Source organism: Pungitius pungitius, chromosome 16, assembly GCF_949316345.1.
Source record: "Pungitius pungitius chromosome 16, fPunPun2.1, whole genome shotgun sequence".
NCBI lineage: Eukaryota > Metazoa > Chordata > Actinopteri > Perciformes > Gasterosteidae > Pungitius > Pungitius pungitius.
Genome location: NC_084915.1, coordinates 9,218,127 through 9,239,036, shown reverse-complemented (window position 1 = coordinate 9,239,036; position 20,910 = coordinate 9,218,127). Strand labels below are relative to the sequence as shown.

The 20,910-nt window shown below is 43.1% G+C and overlaps 1 protein-coding gene across 1 annotated transcript; it reads right to left on the bottom strand.

The window, feature by feature from the left end:
- Nucleotides 1-8,475: 8,475 nt before the first annotated feature.
- Nucleotides 8,476-20,169, bottom strand: adamts15a (ADAM metallopeptidase with thrombospondin type 1 motif, 15a). Its single transcript, XM_037468153.2, has 8 exons — nt 19,040-20,169; nt 15,068-15,200; nt 14,779-14,946; nt 12,347-12,630; nt 12,085-12,262; nt 11,824-11,996; nt 10,831-11,006; nt 8,476-10,707 (listed from the first exon to the last, which is right to left on the bottom strand). The coding sequence occupies exons 1-8, from the start codon at nt 19,991-19,993 to the stop codon at nt 9,915-9,917; spliced, it is 2,859 nt and encodes a 952-aa protein (XP_037324050.2). The 5' UTR covers nt 19,994-20,169; the 3' UTR covers nt 8,476-9,914.
- Nucleotides 20,170-20,910: the final 741 nt, after the last annotated feature.

The window sequence follows — 20,910 nt, the reverse complement described above, 5'->3', positions numbered from 1 at the left end:
AACATGAACCGTATCTCACATTACACTAAGTTTTTAATAATGTCGGGAAGGTTCATTTCAAAGTGCACGTATCTGAAGCATAATGTAACTAATAGAGATTTTTAGTCTGCTTATCATGGGCACTTGCTAAAATGTTGTGATCAAACAAAGTGTTTTAGGGAGATGATTATACATCCTGGCTCTCTGTTCCCTATATGTTAATTAATCGTCTCTCTGGGATTGTAATCCATCTCTTTCTGATGCCGTAGCTGTTCATCCAGAAACCAATGTTATTCAACCAGTGATATTTACAACCAGGTTCTAAAATATAAATAACTAACTGAAAATGACTCACCAGCCGGCGCACGTTTCAGGAGCAAAGCCTACTGTCAGGTAACGGTGCTGGTTGAAGGCAGGACTCATATGCAGAGTGTCGAGGTTTCCAAGAGGTGCTCTTTATTCAAACACACTAATCAAAGGACCGTGCACCAACGCCGCCGGGTAACATAGACAATGACGCGACAGGGACAACAGGCACACAGGGCTTAAATACACTAGGGAGGTTCGCAGGTGATTGGACACAGGTGGAAACAATCAGGCAATCACAGGACAAGGCAGGAAGTGAAGTTACCCCAGGGACACGAGAGACATGAAACTACAAAATAAAACAGGAAGCAGAGCCAAACCGTGACACCTACATTTTTAACACAAGGGCACTGTCGTCTTCTGGAGCAGTCGGCCTCGTCGGGCCATCTGCAAATATGCTCACACGGGCTGACGTTAGAAGAGGAAAACAGAATCTTTCCATATGGTTTTAATACATTGTTTTTGTTCAGACCTCAGTTACCGCTCTCTCATTGTGCCACCAGGTCATGTTCATTTCTCCCCCATATCTTTGGAGTAAGTTGATCTGTTTGAGGCAAAGCTCCCGCTAATCTTTCACTAAAGAAGAGTGTGGTGAAATTGCTTTTAAGCATCATTACTATTATATGTAATTAACAGTAGATAACAGTATTACATAATGCATTTTTGTCTTTTAGATTTCCTGCCTGGCTAACATAGGAGGACATGATATCAAACGGGTTACTTGACGGGTTACGATGACGATGGCCAGGCCATTAACTGGAATGGAGTAAATGGGAAAAAAGCATTCAGCCAAATGGTCTCCAAGACACTGCTCCTGCGTAAGTTTAACTGTTGTGATGTCCACTAACCCATAGGACAATGAGTTTGGAGAGTTACCTGTTCCAGTTGGGGTTCTCCCAACCTTGTAAGGTTTCGCTTGACTAATTACCCATATACCCTAGGGGCATGATGACGGCTTTAGACTGCGAGCGGTGCTAGAGTGAATGCAGTATTACTTTTTTTTTGCAAACTAACAGAAGCTTGACTGTCGTTTTTTAATGAATGAAAACAATTTGAAGTCACCCAGTCTTCTTTAAAAAAAATTATCCAGATTTTAGACTGCTTAACTGTACTAAGGATTCATGTATGATCTGTTTCTATGATTACAGATGTTGTCAGAACGAACAATCACTGCCACGGATGATGAAATTCTGAAACATTTCATACGTCGGTTCAACCTAGCGACAGACTGGGGAACCTCCAGGAGGCGTGTGAGGCATGTAAATACATATAAATGCATATAAATAGTGTATACTGTACTAAATGTATGTATAATGTACAAATCTTTAAAATAAAAATAGTTTGGGTTAATTCAATATTGTGTATATTCAATGATATTTCCGGGGTTGTTTTTAAGAAATGAATCTGCTTTGGATCAATTTTTGGCGAAATGAGCCGCTTTATAAACGTGTCAAATGTGGTCGGGGCCAGTATACTTGACATCCGTACGGATTTAAGGTGTGACGTCATGTGGCCGCGGAGGTGATCTAACAGTTTAGTACAACGTTAGTAGGTTGGCACCTTGAACAACAGCCTTATGTTTTGTTTAGGTGTAAACTTATATCAATACACTAATGTTATCCGTTTATTTAAGCATTTATTTATTTATATGTGTATTTACGCATTTATTTATACATTTATTTATACTTAAGTCATTTTTTGTCCTCCATAAATATCAGTCATTACTCGATCTTTGAGTTTCACAGCTGGTGAATTATGAGGTTTGAGCAGGTTTGAGGAATCAGACTAAAGCACCAAAAAAAACAGTGATGCACCTGAAAATAATCTATCAAGTGTGTTGTCTGGTTTACACCCCAGAAGTCATTGCACATTTGCAGCTGTAGAAAAAAGATCTGGTGAAAAGTATTTCCACATCTTAATACCCTTGGTGTGGTAGACTCTATACAGAGAAGTTGCTTTTTCCTATTGATTTAATTTTTGGTGTGACTGAAGCTTGCTAAAGAAACAGCACAGCATGAAGGAGGAGATTGGAAACAAGAGGATGCTTGCCATACACGTTGGCAGGACATGAGAGAAAGCTGCTGCGACAATTTCTATTCATCCTCTACCACGATTAATGACTTTGCTTTGCAGCTTTTCTGATATGTAGTATGCAGTTTACCTGATCCAGCCATTGAAAAGCCAAGAGGAGGGGTCTTATATATTGTTCTGTTAGAAAAACATGTCCAGTTGCTCTCTGTTTTCTTTATTGCTTTGTTTTCACTGGGTTCTGGCCAGAACAGCTGCATGTCGCGTTGACCCGAAAATGTTGACCTGAATCTCAAGCTTGATTCACGATGTTAAAGATAATTAATTCATTTTGTTTGACATATCTGAAGTGAACAAAACCTTTTTTTCCGATGCATCAATATGCATATTGCTCAGTCAGCAGAACGTGACTTTGCATCTGCACTTACTGACATTAATACATTATCCACTCATTTCCACAGCTTATGACCTTGTGCATTTTTAGGCATGTTTTAAGTTGTTTTGTCCACATCAGGTTTGGATCAATTGTAAACCAGCCTTGATTGCTCTTATTCATAAATCATGACTTATGATATTCGCTATCAACTGCTCATTTATAGATTACAGACTTAAAGTCATTAACTTTAATAAAGCTGTACTGTCTTTTTCACATTGTCGTTGTGCTTCGGAGCAGATGTAGTTGAATAAAATGGCCTCTTTACTTCTAAAGACTCAGTCTTATAGATTTAGAGCGTCACAAATTAATCCTCCCCCTGCAAAATGCTCAGAAGTCTTTGGGGACCGGCGGGGCCAAATGAATGTGGCATAACTCCAAACACACTTTGCATACAGATATGCAGCCGGCAGGACTTTACTTGTCCACTGGGCCAAGGTGAAAGGCATGACGTGACGTTTTGAAATTCAGCAGATTATTTGTCTTCGCCAGGAACGACTGTCACTTTATACAAAAAACTTGCAGTTTTGTTTCCCAAAAGTGGCTCGCTAGCATAATTAGCATTCCCTGTTCCAAGCAGGAGGCACAGCGAGCCAGAAACCCAAGGAAGGAGAGAGTTTCCTCTAAATTGTTGCAGATGAAACCTCAAGTAGAATACCTTATGAACATGTAATACTTTTATTCTGCTGATGAATTACAGATTGCATTTTCTTCGCCAAAGGGTAACTCTCCGTCATTTTCTGGCCTCTCACCGCTGGACTTTCCCCGAGCATGTTATAGATATGTCGAGCCTGCTCCGAGTTCAGCTTAAACAAAGGATCTGTAGCAGCCAGACCACCCAAAATATTCATGAGTAAGATTATGAGTTCCAAGCAGCCACCCCGTTCTGCTCTTCTAGTATTCTGTATACACTTTGACTTTGATCACAGCTCCATGATTAATCATTTGCCTGCGTTTGTCTTTGTGATCCAAATTATTGTGTGAGAATAAATGTCAGATCTCCAAAACAAGCCTCCCTCTTTTGGGTACTTACCATATCCCCCTCTCATAAAGACACACGTGGTTCTACTTAATCTCTCTCTTCATTCTGGGACCTAAAAAAACCCTCTTGATTATACTAAATTCAATATAAAGCCTGATGGTTTGTCCTTAGATGAGCAACTCAAATGGAACATTTAATGATTTATCGTGCAGCTGCACTGATGTTCAGCTGGCGGCGTCACATGACCGTAGTGTTTCAACAACAGAAAACGCACCGAGGCATACGGACCAATCATGCTCTCTAGTTTTGCTCGTCTGAATATCAACAACATTTCACTTGAACACTAGAATGTACATTCCACCCTTGGGTTGAACAGATGTGACTAAACTGAACCCATCTATCATCTCACACACACACACACACGTTGATGTTCACTATAACAAGTTAACAAAACAGAATCAAAATTCGGATGTGGCGCAATTCTCTACAGAAATGTTTTTTGAAGGGCTTCATATGGACAACCGGTGATGGAAGTTGCAGCATAAATTCAAGCATTATCACAGCGAGGGAGAAAATTGTAGCAGATAAAACAGGTCTTCACTCTAAAACATGGGTTACAGACCTATGGGTCGCAACCCATGGGATGATTAACGGGACAGGAAGCAGAAAAGAAACATCAATTATGTTCATTCCTTTCAGACTTTTCTTTAATCTCTGCACCCTTTCTAGTGAATGACTTAATTTTTAAACCTCTCCATGCCTCTGAAAATGTTACTGTAATGTAACTTTGTTCAGAAGAATATCAGTGATTAAGATGATAATGAAGACAGTGAGACAGAACAGGAACTGAGAATATTACACATACCTTCCAACTAAAATAAACACATTTGAATGGACTAGTTTCAAGTCCAAGTCTGTCTGCTTCGTTAATTTCTCCAGCTGAATGATTTGTCCCTGAGAAACGGATGAACACGTCTCTGGTGAGCTACAGATTTAAAGTGGTGCTTTTGGATGATTCTTTGTGGAGGTGTTTTACAGATTGTGGATTTTAACTATTAGTGTACAAATTCATATGAGAGATGGTTCGGTGAAACTGTGTTTTTTAATTTAAAATTGCAGTAGCTCTGTCTTCATAATGCCAGGTATAACATCAAAGAGGAACAGGTCCATTCCACAAAGGCTGTTGTTTTCTGTCGTGTCCGTACTCATACCGACCTTTTCTCATGAACATCATGGATAAAGGCTGAAATGTCTGCATTGCGTAGCTATCAAAGAGCTGCATTCAGACTCTAAATGCTTGATTTAGGAATGTGGTCATTGTGGTAATTACTAGTAAATTTTAAGCTCAGGCCAGAGAAATGTCCTCAAAGACCTTGTCCTCCCGCTGAGGTCAGGGCTTTGTCTTTGGAGATATCCAACATACTCCCTGCAGCTGACTGATTTCTGTCCTTTCTTAGGAATACTTTTCTTCATGAAACCATTTAAAACCACACATTCAGATTGGATCCCTGAGGAAGAAAAGTTTAGCTGATTATTTTAAAATGAAGTTACCATCTTTGTCCCATTTATCCTCACACATGGTGAGAGGCGAGTGTCTCGGTGACATGTAACCACACCATCTTTTTGGGGCTTATGGGTGAGACGATGCGCTGCAATCGCTGAGTCAACAGAGCCGACTGGTGTAGGTCTGTACCAGATGTCTACCAGATGAAAGCTCTCCTTCCAGGTTTACATGGCCGGTGTATCCATGTACTGTCAGCAGGAAGCACCAAGTAAGGGGACACCATATTAAGACTTTTTAGAGTTGGAATTTTTTTTTTTTTTACCAGAGTTAAATAGAAAATGCTGTAAACTATGCTACACTTTTATATCTGTACTCTACATATGAAGCTACCGGCCTCTCTCTGTCCAAAGATAGATAAATCCAGCATCTCTGAAGCCAAAACCAATTATCAAGTTATATCTTGTTTGTTTCATTGGTAAAAATTCAATGTTAAAACCTCAAATTGCCATAATGTGTCAGCTTATTGCTGACTTCTAAACAGTTGACTCACAAGTCAGCCTCTTACTGCTTTGCTCAACAAAGGACCAAAGACAATATTTGTGTTTTCTTTGTTGAAACTGGATGGAAACAAATATAGTATAAAAAAAAGAATAAATGCAAAACAAATACAAGGCCTAAAGGGCAGCATTTCAAATTGACAAGCGTAATTCCCTCGTGGCAGCTCTCCCTATGCATAAATAACCTTTGGGCAGAGCCGTTAGCCAGCTGTTTCAGTTTCCTGTGTTTGTGCGTGGCTCCGTTAGCCAATGCTAGCCTCGTTTTAGTGTACACACAAGAATCCTCTCCACTTTCCGTCAATGTAGCATTTTTCGGTAGATACTTCAACAGAGCAGCCGAAGAGCCAATTATGTTGTGCTCACATAATCGCTCCCGACTTGATGATACGGTTTAGTTGTCAAGCCCCATCTGCACAACGGACAGAATGTGTCAAAAGAAGTGGCGTGCAGTTTACCTCGGCCAAACTAAGATGAATCATTTGTGTAGTTTACCTTGGACAGCGATGTGGATCCATCATCACTATTGTTTTGCAGACCTCTTCAGAAATGTGTGTTAATGAGATTGCTTATTGGGCATTTCCATGTGCCCACTCAGAGTCCCAGGGACTCTGTACAAAGCAGTTCTTTGAGAGTGGGTATCTGTAAAATGGTCTGTGGTGTGCAGTCCATCTGACTCAGCAATAGCTACCAAAGCAAAAATATGTTGCTGATCAGACAGAAGACGCCACATAGAACATTTGTCACTGGGCTTCTCACCCTAATTACTTACAGAACCTCTAAAGTCTCATCCAGTTTAGAATAGTTTTGGTAATAAGGGCTAAACCCTCCACAAGAATGCAGATTTACTTGTAATTTCTTTAAAAACAGGAAATGCAAAGACCCAACTAGTCAGGATTGTGGCTTAACGTAAAGCCGTGGTGAAAGAAGTTGGACATATTATTTACTGAAATTGGGAAGAGTCATCTGCTTCAATGGTTAGAGTAGTTCTCACCCTGGCTCCTCCAGGCAAAAACAAATGGTGATTGTTTTTACAAGCACTTCATTTTAATCAATGAAGTGCTCATTAAAATGATGTTGGCTCAGGAGGGGCCCACATCATTGCTTGGCCTGTGGTAGGATGTATATTCACACAAACAACTTTACACTCAACAATGTGTGTCCTTGGGTCCTGAGCAGTGCAACTGCCTCACTGAACTTCATGTGTTACTCAAAAAGCAGAGTTCACAGGAAAAGAAACCAGGATCAACTTGGGCTTGAGGCCCAACTAAGAAATATCATGTGTGTGTTTATGTCCTGTCATATAATTTGGTTTAAATCTTTAAAACATACAAGTGTGCAGTTATTCTTTAATTTCAAATAAAATATGTGTCTCCTAATCTAAGATATTAGTTACCAATTCAAATGCTTCACTCGGGGGGGATGCGGTTGAGGCCAAACCTTCTTTTTGATAAGGAATGTTGTTCAATTAAAGCCATCAAACTTCCAACTAGCTTTGACTGTGAACAAAGGTAGGAGGCTAGGAGGTGAATTGAAAAATGCTTCACATCCAGGTTTTCCTCTATTTGCTCTTCTGAAGGTCAGAATACTCAACCCTTTTGAGTTTTAAAAATATTGAACATAAGACCTCCCATGCTAGACTCTAGAAGTCTCTAGACATAGAGAAGTCATTGTCCCAGAATCGCACAATTCACATTTTCCACCTTCTCGCACACTGCTGCATTCTCGGGCTGGCTTTTGACACAGACAAGGAAAATGAATCCACGTCAACCAATGGAAAGCATCAACAGTTGCATTTCTATAAATGTTCGTTGTGAGACGAATGCACGGAAAGTAGAATCAAAAGGCTACGGTGAACTGCCCCAAGGAAGTGCCTTATAGTGTGGCTGCACATGCGAGAGCTGGTGATTAGCTTGGATGTCTCACAGAGAGGAAGCACATGTCCTGACGCATGTATCATAGTCCGCACCACATCTGCTTCCTCTCTTTCTTCTCTTTATATTTAATGCCGACCCTCGCTGCAGGTTTACTCAGCATGGGTTCCGTAATCATTCTCCCTCTGGCAGTATTATGCATTTACTATGAATTACTTCATCCGGAAAATGCCTTTTAGTGCATTTAGCCTCACCTCAAACTTTCTGGTGTAAAGCTTATGGACAAATGTGGCTCACAGATACTAAGAAGCCTCAGAAATCTTTGATTTTAAGGATTCAGACTTTAAGGATTTTGCTGTGCAAAAGCTGATATCTTGGTTGGGAACTTTGGAAAACAATCTCATTCAACAAAAATGAAATGCTGTAAATGCAGTCGCTTGGCAAGCCCGATAGGGTTGTTACCTTAGCTTTGTTGCTAAATTTGCACAGTTCATTTAAAAAGCCGTTTTTGTCCCATGGATTCCCTGTCTCTTAACCGCGCGAGAACAACGTCATGGCCTAATCCGGAAAGTAAAATGTTTAACACCGGTAGTGTGCTGCAATGGCTTCTTTCCCTTTTGGACTGGCTCACCATCTTCTCAAAGGTGCGAATGAACGGCTAAACCCATGCATGGATTCCCCATCTTTAATATTCCAGTCAATTGACTAATTGCATGGGAAAGAAAAATTGAGTATTAGTTGTAACTATACATGGATGGCTTTATTTTGGAATAAATACACTGAAGTCAAAGACAATTACAAATGCCTGTGTAAAAAAAGTATTTTAAAAGTATTTACATTTTTTTTGCACAGAGCTGAATAAATATATACATAGTATACAATACAGCCCACGGGTCATGGTTTGATTTTACTGTACAACATGCAAAAGCTGATACAAAATAAAAATGATAATTCAACTAATGCAGGATCCATCCCTTAGTTGGAGGGTGGACAGGACATTGTGGCCCCATAAAGGAACAAAACAAGAATATAATGGATTACAGGATTTAAGCAAGTCTGTAGAAAGAACATCTCGGCTCCGGCTTCGGGGACATGAACAGGGCGACCCATGAAAACACGAATTCTGTACAGCAAAACCCAGGGCTTGCCAGTTTTTCTTCCCCTCTCCGCTTTATCAGCTCATTGATAATAAATTACAGTGGTAACCGTGCCAGACAAGCGTGACTCGGTATGGCTGAACAGTATGAACTGAGAAGACAACTGTTGTGGTTGAATGATGAATGAAGGAAGCAGTCAAACACGCTGAGCACAGGGGGCGGGTCTTTGGCTATATCAGTGAGACAAGATAAGCCCTATATTATAGCCCTTATTTCCAATAAGCAGCGTTATGTTGAGTGCAGCCTGATGCAATCCCTCACTGCTCATTGTCTCCTGTCCTGCTTTGTTTTGTCCGATCTGTTATGAAAACCATCAATGTGACTTCAGTTTGTAGTTCAAACTGTTTCCATGATTGCAGCTGATTGAGGTGTGCAGAAAATGTTATCAGCTTCCCAGTTTTAAATGAGTAATGCTTTTTATAAAGACAGCAAAAGCAGAACAGAAAGTAAGGGAAATTAGGGGATCTGTTTCTTTTCTCAATTAATTTTTAGAAATTAATTTTTAGAAACTTTCTAAACAGAGAGAAACACCTATAATGGCAGATGAAGATTGCACTGTTAATCATGCTAGCATTACATATTACTCCAGTTGGAAGAAGTTATGGAGGTAAATCTGAGTATATTGGAGTAACTGTTTGGAAAACCAGAAGGAATAATTTATCTTTTTGAAAGACTCAACTAAAACGTTTGATATCTGAACAGTTAAAACATGAAATAAAATGGATACTCATAAGGTATATTCAGTTGACTGCTTGCAAATGGGAATTCTGTATCTGCTTGCAGTACAAAGGATTCCACTATACTTAATTTGACCTTTCTATCATGGTATTTCAGCATAAGAAGTAGACCTGGACAATGTTCTTTGCACCCAGAGGGAGGGCAGTGAAATAGAAAATCTTTCAGCCTTTATCCTTACTCTCTCCTGCAGGTGGAAAAATGTGCACCCGACAGGTACGGTTTGTATGATGCTGGCAGCTGGATTTGATCGAGCCATTTTTAAAACATTCCAACAATTTCTAGTTTGTACGTTTTAGTCATTAGCAAGCCATTCGGTTACAGAAGTCCAGCTCCTGTGGCTTGCGTAAGCCTGCGCAGTGGTTCCTTGGGAGCAGATGCCCAGTTTGGGTCTTGCAGTCCAACGGTCGTCTCTTGAAGCCCTTCCCACAGGTTCTGGAGCAAGGTGACCACTGCCCAATATGCCAATCCGGACAGGGGTCTCCGCAAACCCTGGTGGCTGGGGGTCTTTGAGAAGGATCACAGTCCATCCATGGCTTCTCATCTGCACTCAGACACTGCACCATCCTCCTCTGGAACCCGACGCCGCAGCTCACTGAGCACTGATCCCAACCTGTGGATATCCATTTCCCGAGACCCAGGTCCTCCTTGCTGTAAGACTTCTTCAGGGTGTCGACCCCATTCTCCATGGCGCTATCCTCAGACAAAACACTGTTATGGGAATTGACACGCACCTCCTTCTTCTGAGATTTGTCCTCCTTGGCCTGACGGGCGAGGTAGAAGGAGTAGCGGATGCGAGGCGGCGTCATCTTGCCTGCACACAGAACCTCTACAGTCAGGGATTCTCCCAGGGGCTTGACAGCCTGCAGGGTCTCGGCGAGGCCGGCTGTGCCGCTGTAGCGCAGCAGACTTTTCTTTATAAAGATGTCCCTCTCTCCAGCTGACACAACGTAGTTCCCATTGAGCAGGTAGTGGCCCTCGCTGTTTTTAACCGCCAAATAGTTGTCGTCACTCCTCATTCCCTTGTAGCCCCGCTGGCGGATGTCTATGTTGGCTGCGCCCAGTGGTAACATGACCACGAAGTTGTAGCCGTGCCTGCATGCCAAAACATGTTGCAGTCAATGAGGGCTGTACATAGTGAAGTGGATCGTGCTTAAATTAGGGGGGGAAAAAAGAATGACGTTAGCAATATTCCGTGACGGTGTGGATTTTACTCACTCAGGCTTTGTAAAGAGTCCCGACACCTTTTTGCAGCTCTTGCTATCTCCTCCGCAGATTCCACACTTATCAAACTTCTTGGTGGAGCCAATTTTTCCATCACACCCAGCTTTGATGCACTTCCCTTGGACACACACTCCTGTGGAGTCAGGGGAGCATGGAGTCCCATCCACAACCTTGTTTGTACAAAGACACTAAAAGGTTAGCTTGTCATAAAACTATAAAGTACAGAACTCAAACGCAAATTTTTAAACGGATCTTTACTCTCCAGAGAACCTTCCTTTTACATTTTGCTTTGCTTTGTATTGTCATTCCATTTTATTAAAATGCAAAAATAGTTCTCTATTTATTTACTGGCCCATTTCCTAAATTAGGCAGATAGGAAAGCAGACAAAATAAACATTTCAATTATGTTTTATTAAATACATTTATTTTACAGTGACCACATGGGGTACATGCTATATAATATTGTGCATCCGAGTGTGAATGTGTCAGCCTAACTGCTAGTCTGTTTGCAAATATTTGCAACTGCATTAAATTCTCTTCATTGAGGTTGACTCTGACATCTTCTCATCCTAAAATGTGTCCGACTTTAAATTGAACTGTCCACAGAAAGTATAGTGTACACTCATTTTTGGTTCAAAATTGCAACTAAATGGTTAAAATAATCCAGCTGCTCTGTGTTTTAGAGCTGCGTGTCCCCCGAGCACTGTTATCTACTCTCCGTGAGCCGGTTTGATGGACCGGTAAGTGTGAACTCTGCCTCGCTGCTGCTAAAGCTCACTCTTCACCCTGCTATCTGAAAGAATTGTCCTCCTTTTCTCCTTCATTCCTACCTTCGTTCTTTGCACTTACAACGGCGGCAGCGGAGCGTTTATTCTCGCTCGTCTACCATGACCTCATATCTCAAACAGTAATCCATGCAGACTTTTGTCCAACCACCGATCATATTGTTCTGAAATGTATTCAGACAAAGCAGAAAATAATGTTTACCTTGGGTGCCAGGACGTAGAAGTAGCCAGTGCCGTTAGCTCTGCAGATGAGTTTACATCTGTCATGGGTGGACACTCCAGAGTACTTGGGTACCCAGACCACGGAGGGGTCGATGCGGTTACTATTGAAACTCCGTCCAGTGCTGGCACACTGCTCCTCGCGAAAAGTCTTACCTATGCAGAGGGGAGGATGAGAGGTAAGAGGGGGGAACACATGGAAAAATGCCCTTTAGACATTGGTGACCTGCTAAGAGCCTCGTACCTGTTTCAGTGCACTGGTTGGGACTGCAGGAGCGGTATTTGACCCTCACCCCTTGGCAGTATTTACCCCCATTTGACGGAACTGGGTTGCTACACTCTCTTTTAGAGAGTTGGACGCCGCCCCCACATGTGCGTGAGCAGGAACCGAACGGACCCCACCTCCCCCACCGGCCGTCCACCTGGAAATACACAAAGTGGTGGCGTATTGCAGGAGAGGAGATGGCTTCAAAAGGTACACATGCATCTCTTTATGTCGTCCTTACCTTCACATGTCGGACCTGTTTGTTGGAACAGACCCCTTGGTTGCAGACCTGATTGTCCCCACAGTGTGTCCCGTCTGCCCAGGGGAAGTGACGAGTCATGCACACCAAATTGCCGTTGGATTTTCCTGTGCACCACAGACGGCCACACGGTGGCTGCATGAAGGGACAGGGCTTGGAGCCTTCGCCGAACGCCAGCTCACACTGACGGTCGAGGATGTAGGACGTTCCCGGCATCTCGTCAGGGAGGAACAACGGTTTCTGAGGGTGGTCGAGCAGACATTCCCCTAGAAGAGGGAGACTCCGTGATCAAGAGACTCTTCTCTGGGGTTTCATCGCCTGTCTTAAAACCCATTTATTCAAGTAAGAGCCAACATTTCACTTCATCAGTATTTCCACTTAACTTTTCATTAAGTGTGTTTGTGTGTGTGTGTGTGTGTGTGTGTGTGTGTGTGTGTGTGTGTGTGTGTGTGTGTGTGTGTGTGTGTGGATGGGATTGTGGGTTGGAGGCAGTGAGTAGACTCTATTGCTCTACTCACTGCCTCTACTGTAGTGAAACTACAGCCTAATGCAGCGTGTGCCACATACCACACACACGCATGAGTGGCCCCCGGCCCAAACTTAACCACTTCCTAAAAACTCCAACGCTCATCCTCTCATGTTTTATAATGGTAATCTTTTGATGTGGTTTAAAAATGTTACATTTAAATCAAAATGGCATGAGGGCAGCAAGCAGCTCAAAGGTCAAGTGACTCCATTTACAACAAATAGCAAACATTACAGGTCATTTTAGCTGACGCTTTTATCCAAAGCGACTTACATTGCATTATAACCCATGCATTTACATTTTGCCTGGGGGGCAATCAGGGGGACACTTCAACACGGCACATAGGGCAGCCGGCATTTGTGCCACCAACCTTGCGGCTCGCGGCCCACTACACTACCCCAAGCGCCACTATCGGCAAACAGAAACCTTTCCAAGAGAAGACTAATAATATGAATTTGATGAGCAGGTGGTTGGAAACATGAAAGATCAACGTCACTGGACGAGAAGGTTTCCACAAGGAGGTTTTTATCACACCGTCATGGGGGATTTACACTTCCAAAACAAGCTTTTGCACTGGGGAAAAACTTTGTTCACTAGTTTTGAAATGTTTATTATTATTCATAACAGATAATAAGTCAGTGAGTGAGTGAGCCGTGACTGTTTGAAAATGTGTTAAGTCCCATGTCCCATGCGAATTGGGCAGAAGAAACACTGATTGACGCATAGAACAATCTTATACACACAAGTCACTCTACACTGAACTAGCTGAACCGCACCTCTTCCTCCCTACTCTACCTCCAAAGAGCAGTCACAAAACAATAGCTGGTATTGTGTGTGTGTGTGTGTGTGTGTGTGTGTGTGTGTGTGTGTGTGTGTGTGTGTGTGTGTGTGTGTGTGTAGAAATGAACAGGTTACAAATAATTTTGGGTGCAGCACTGCATGAAAACGCTTGGAGTCTAGATTTATCACAGATGGCCAGGAGAAACCAAGTTACAAGATTGTTGGATAGAAATGATTCCCTGTCAAATCCAAAATGGTCTTTGCTCTGAACATTTCGGATTCTTGTGTTCTTGGATCATCTCTGGACCCAGAGAGAAGTACGGGTGTGTTTTGGGTAGAAACTTGCATGGGAAACCCAGGGCAGATACACCGCTCTGTCCAAACCACGGTGGCGACTCTCCCCAGAACAAGCTCTCTAATTTGGGACAGATGTGGGGGCTGTTTTAAAATAAACGTTTAGCGTTGCTCCGAGGCAAAGTCCTGTGGTCTGGCCTGCTTGGCAAACCTTCTGCTTCCAACCCAATGAACGTCTCTCTGGCTTTGCTCGACTTTTCTACAAGCATGGTCTTATACGTGTTTAGGGTTAGACAGAAAAAGGTCTGATTATGTGAATAATGCAATGATTTTGTTTGTTAAGCACGGTTGCTGTCTCTTAAATGAGTGCTTCATCAATTTCGCATGGCTCTACTATGGCATTGTTGCATTGTTGCACAATGCAACTCGATCACTGGTCTCTTATTCTGCCAGTCTCGAGCAGAGAAAAGGAGCAGGCTACTATTATATTCAACCTCTTTATTTTTTTAAACTTGTAGCCTTCAACCAAAACCAACGCTGTGAAAACCATCTTCATACATTTCTTGAGACAATATACAGTATTAGTCCTCACACAGTTCCCTCTGGAGCTACAAATACTATATACAATCATTTTCACACATGCAGTAGTGCTGTCCGAAACATGTCAACAGACTTTATGTGTCAAATCTGTGAAATGGCCCTTTAATGATTGTAATGATTTGTGTCTGTCTTGACTTTGACTTTACACCCTTTTAAAATCAGCTGTGGGGCTGCTAGGAGTCAAGCACAGGGGTCAGGGGTCGTGGAAGCTCACCATGCCCGCTGTCCAGGAATTCAGTGACGATGGCCGCACTGCAGAGGGACCATGGGCTGGTGCGGTTGATCTGAATGAGAGTGGGAGACATCATGTGGTTGTCTTGTAGCTTCCCAAACACGTCCTCACACGCCCTCACATTGTCGTGTGGCATGTTGAACACGTGTCCTGTCGAGAGGAAACAAGATGCCAGATGTCATTTCATGAATTACACGGATTCTTTAATCTGTCAATTGTGCATATGCACTCAAACTACAGGAAGTGTTGAATAATGGACGTGTGGGCTCACCGAGTTCATGGGCAGTGGTGAAGGCTGAGGGAAGGCCGTCGTCTTCGATCACAGAGCAGCTCCTCTTGGGGTCGCACATGGTGCCAACATCTGCCATGCCAAGAGTGTCACAGGTGGAAGCTCCACACAGGTCCTGTGTGTGTGTACATATATATATATATATTTTTTTTACACTTGTGTTATGACATTTTTTTATCCCAGTTGATAAATTCAACCTCACAGTTTGTTTAAAACCTGTCCGGTCATGTGATGTTTCTGTTTCTGTTTCTTGCACCGTCTGACCTCTCTTTAGGGATGTCACATTCTTCCCTTCAGCAGTTTCCTTGACGAGCACAAAGTTATTAATGCTAGTAGAAGTGATCGCCAAAAGTACAGAAACAGGTTGAAAAAACTGGAATCCTCCTTTTTGTCATTACAGCTATTAGGAAAAGATGCGACAGTGTCAAGTCAAGCTTTCCACAAGCCAGTCTTGAAGTATTTTCAGTGGGAAACAGTGTTTAGAGCACACCGTCTTCTATGAGGTAATGTAAATGTCCCCAATCGCAACATTTCCATGCCAGAGCAGAGTTTCCAGATGACCTATTTCTGCACCACAAGGTTTAAAAACCCAATTGTAGTGAGCATCCATTTGGAGCCGAACCTTCTAATCACAGGACAACTTGTGCTGTAACCGCCACAGAGATCCGCCCATCTGCCTGGCTCCTAAACAGCTCTGTCTCTGCATTCCCCAAAAACACAGAAAACAAATGGAGGTCAGCTACTAGAGATAAAGCAAAGCCCCGGGTTAATGTCAACTGTCCTTTGCGATGGAAGCACACGTGAAGAACAGAGCCAAGTGAAGACCCTGAGTGGAATGACAAATCATTCCTAGAATAAACCACAAAACACAAATGTTACCTAGTGCAAATCTAGTCCAGATGTGCACATGTGTGCAGACGAGATCTGAACGGTTGAGCCTTTTAGGAGCATAAAAAAAAACGGCCAAAGAAAAGGTCAAAGAAGTGTCAATGAGTTTGTTTTTTTCTTTGACCTAATTCTCCCATCTGTCATCTACCTTAAGATTACTTGTGCTTTCTGCAATTTAAATACAATATACAAGTTATCGTAGCAGAGAAATTACAGTCAGACTGGATGTTCACATGCAATAAACATTCTGTTTAATCTAATGAACTGCGTGAACTTGCAACATTCTTTTAACAACAGTCATGCTGGGGATGGAGCTTAGAGACAACCACACAGGCCTCTGGACAACACAGAGTTGGTCCTCATTAAACCAGAAAAATACACTATGGGATGGTTAACAGCAAACAATGGACGTGCCTTAAATGTCCACTGGAAGCCATGGTAAACAAAAACAACACCACTGACTAATTCTGGTCGCCAAGTCAAGAATCAACAGAAGAATGTTCCATTATCAGTCGGACTTTGTGCAGATGCTTTATTTGATATATTGAGTTAAAGTGTGAAGCATAATACGAGCATTGAGTCTGAGAGAGGTGAACAGGTTTGTATTTCCTTATTTCCTCAGGAACTTGGTGTCTCAGGCTCTGCTCGCTCCCTTCTCTCATCCTACCTTGACGGCCGCACCTACCGGGTACCTTGGAGAGGATCTGTGTGGGAACCTGGAGTTCCTCCGGGTTGCATTCTGAGCCCCCTCCTCTTCTCCAACGGCTCTCTCGGCTCTGTCATTCGCTCGCATGGTTTCTCCTACCACAGCTATGCTGATAACACCCACCTGATTCTCTCCTTCCCTCTCTTACCCAGGACCTGACTGTTAACTTTGGCAACTCTGTGTTAACGCCGACTGTGACTGCCAGGAACCTCGGCGTGAGGCTTGACTCCCGACTCTCCCTGACTCCCAACATCACACCGACAACACAATCCTGTAGATACACGCTCTACAACATCAGGGGAACACGACCCCTTCTCACTCAGAAGGCAGCGCAGGTTCTGACTCAGGCTCTTGTCATCTCTCCTGGCAGGTCTCCCTGCTACCGCCATTTGACCTCTGCAGCTCATCCAGAATGCAGTCTTCAGCCTTTCTAAATTCTCCCCCACTACTTCACTCCTTCGCCATGCTGTGAATGGATCGGGTCCAGTCTACATCCAGGACACGGTCAAACCCTCCATCCCAACCCGCACACTCCGCTCTGCATCTGACAAACTGCTGGTTCCTTCCTCACTGAGAGCAAAACACTCGGCAAGATCACAACTCTTTGCTGTCATTGGTCCGAAATGGTGGAATGAGCTCTCCGATGACATCATCGCAGAGAGCCTTTACATCTTCCGCCGCAAACTAGAGACACACCGCTTCAGACTATAACAATTTGTAGCACTTAAATTGTACTTATAATGGCTTTTATCTATAACAAGTTGTAAATTGGCTTATTTGATGGAATTGCACTTTCTTGTTTCTTCTGAGTTTGTATCTCTATGGTTGAAATGCAATTATTGTAAGTCGCTTGTGATGAAATCATCAGCGAACTGACATGTTATGTATGCATGTTAGAGGCCTGAAGGGCAAAAGGGCAGAAGGTTGGATATAAAATACATCCGATTGACATGATGATGTTTTTCACAAAAAGCAACTTGTATATTTATTTAGGACTGAAATAAGGCGGAAAAAAATGCTATTCAAACAATATCACTCAAACAATGACTGGATCCCTTGACGTCGGTCTTACTGCTGTATTTTGCAGATTACAGCTGTGTGACTCACTGTCTCCAGGCAGTTCCAGGGCAGTTGAATGGGGTCATTTAAACTGGCTGCAGAGTTTCAAACACAAACTCTGCACGTCAAGCGTGCTATCCCAGAACCTGGTAATGCCCCATATTAAGTTGCGGAAGTTCTTTCATGTAAAATGCGTCCCATCTTTTGCAACGCCTTGCCCTAAACAAGAAGTGCATGCTATTGCAGTAAAAAGAAGTGTGGGACAGTGAAGAATGTGTTGTGAAAATGCAACAGTGCCGTCTGACTGCAGCTGTGCAGGACCGCCCCCCCGGTGCAACTTATTTAAGACTGGGCTTGAGCAGGTGGGGCCCAAGCACGGAGCGATGTCTCTTCTGACATGCACATGGGAACCTCCCCCCTCCTATACCCCCTCCCCCCCTTTGCTCCCTCCATCTCTCCCTTCTGGGTCCTGTTTAATGAGAACCAGGCAAGGTGGTGGCTAGGGCTGGAAAGAACTCAGCTGGAGGAGGAATGGGAAATGCTGAGAGAAACAGGACACTTCCGACTAATGCGTCCCCTGGGGCACTTAAATAAGGCAAAGTTGCTGTCAAAACAAGCATTTGTTTGAGGTCTACTGCGATCGTGTGTCGGCTCATGTTAGTGAGATTGGCCAACGGTCATTCAGCGCATCACTCCTTTACATTCTCACGCTTTCATCTGAAGTTGACCCGTTGACTACAGATTGAAAATTGTCTAAATCTAAAAAATTGATCTGTCAACTTTATTTGAATTGTTCAACGTCCAACTAAGATAAAAGTTCCCAGAATCCACAGAACTGACAATTCATGGATCAGCGGTTTACACACTGACCAGCGAATTTGAGCAATGACTTCATCTCTGACCTGGTGTCTTCTGCCAAATATTAATGAGTGCAGAGAGACTTTGGAGGTGGGTTCCAGGTCTATAAAACTACCCTCTTGGGATCAATGAAGAGACTATTTCTCAATTCCTTGTTGACCAAGCCTCATTGTCAACTCTGTAATGGTATTGTTGGTGTGTATATTTACTGAGTCCCTGAGTGTGTTTTGAACCAATTGACCGACTCAGCAGGACAGATTATCTTCCAAAACAGATGAACTAGATTCCAACATTAATGTTGTTATCTGTATCCTCGCCTCATTAGTTTAGAGCAGAAATAGAGATTTACGCATTTCTGTGCGTAATTGCGGTTTACTAAAATACCACGTGCTCGCGATCTTCAGACCCTGCAGCGTGAACTCAGTCGAAGCCCTTTGTTTTACCTGTCTGGTGAAGAGGATTGCCGTGTCCCAGTAGTCACGCTGCTTGTCGTTGTTTTTGTTCATCTTTTTTTGCCAGGTGCAAAAGTTTCGCAGGGTCAAGGCTGCGTTTCCGGACACCTTGAGCCCTTTGTCCTCCTCGGATATAACCACGATCTTCACAACCACAATGTTGATAGAGTTGAGAATACTGGGGTGTTTGTAGAGCTTCGCCGCCACTGACATCAGTGTCAAGAGGTAGTGATTTAAGTCCGCTCCGTGGAACTGCACCATGGACTCGTCCGCCACCACGAGCGTCTCCACGTACCTGGGGATTGAAGCGAACCTTTTCGCTCTCCCCATCTTCTTCAGCAACGTTTCGGTCACATTGTTGTCATCTTGTAAACGCTTGTATTTCTCCAACGATTGCGCAACCTGGAGACTTATGTCGGCGTCCACTGCGCACCTAGAGGTTGAATTGAGCTTCAGGTTGTCGCTGGCTCTGCGCCGGATAATGTGCGCACCTTCCGCCGTTGCGGTGTCATTTTGCACCGGGCTGATAAAATATTCCCAGCCTTGAAAGCCAAACGCACCGTGTAAACCCTTACAGAGGCTCAGAGCAGCATAAGAATGTGGGTCAGCGTGCACGTACCCGGAGTAAAAACACCATCTCAGGTCACCGGTGACATCGGTGTTGGAGAGCCAGAATTCGTCTTGGTTGGAAATGGAAGGCGCAATGAAATTCGAGTCCTGGCGCAATTCGATCACAAATTCCTGCTGGAAAGCTCGTATTTTTAAGACACATTTCCCATTTAGGATTTCCACGTCGTTGTCAAAATCTCTCCTGCTGTGTTTGTGGTTATCCAATCGAATGGGGAAGCAAAGTTCCGTTTCCATGCAACTGATAAGTTTTGAGAGTGAAACCATAAAGCAGAGGAGAAAAGCTGCTCTGATAAACATGACGATGTTTGTAGTCATTAAAGGCTGCAGTGACCATGAGAGAAAAGAAAACGATATTGAACCTGCAAGCTTCAGATCAGGATGAAGAGCATAATTCAATGCGCAGCCCTCTAAAACAATGTCCACTCTGTGCAAACTCCTCCTAGTCGTGACCCATTCTCCACCTGTGTAGGCTGAGTCGACGGTTGCCTTCTGCGGACTTTATGCATTTTCGTCATGTGTAAAAAAATTATGGAAACTCTATCTCGCTTTTGGAGGGGGGGGGGGGGCAGTCTTTGGAGCGGCTCATTGGACGCGCGTCTCAGCTCACGACTTTGTCTGCAGCCACTTGAAACTCAGCAAACAGCAGGGCTATCATCATGTCCCAAAGCAGTGTGACGAATGATCAGAGGTCCCACTTACTTCGATGGCTTTCTGCATTCAGACCTTGTCTGACACTTTTACCCACATTGCAAAGGTGCACTTACAATATAATACAATATTTTTCATCTCACAAAAATATCTGCAGGCTCATCTTTATTGAAGGATGTTTCAATTACCTGCATCTTGAATATAACATTTACATAATATATATAATATAATAAGTGGGCTGCAGCAGTATTGCAGAGCTGTAGATGAACATGACACAAGTCCCTATATTATTGCAGCTGAAATCATTTGAAGGAGTATGAGGCTTCTCTGATATAACTTGCATATCATGGTTAGATCAATTTCTCAGTAACTCGCGTACGACACCTGGTGGACAGCACAGGAACCGGGATCCTTCCATTTAAAGATCAGGTTTAGTTTACAGGCAGATCATCCTGTAAAATGCCGGCACAAATGAATGTATTCCAATGTATTTTGCTAAAAAATATCCATAACTAAAAACACAAGTACAGGGTTATATGTCCTCTAAATTTCAGAAGAGCATATTGTTTTACTCAGTAGCATTG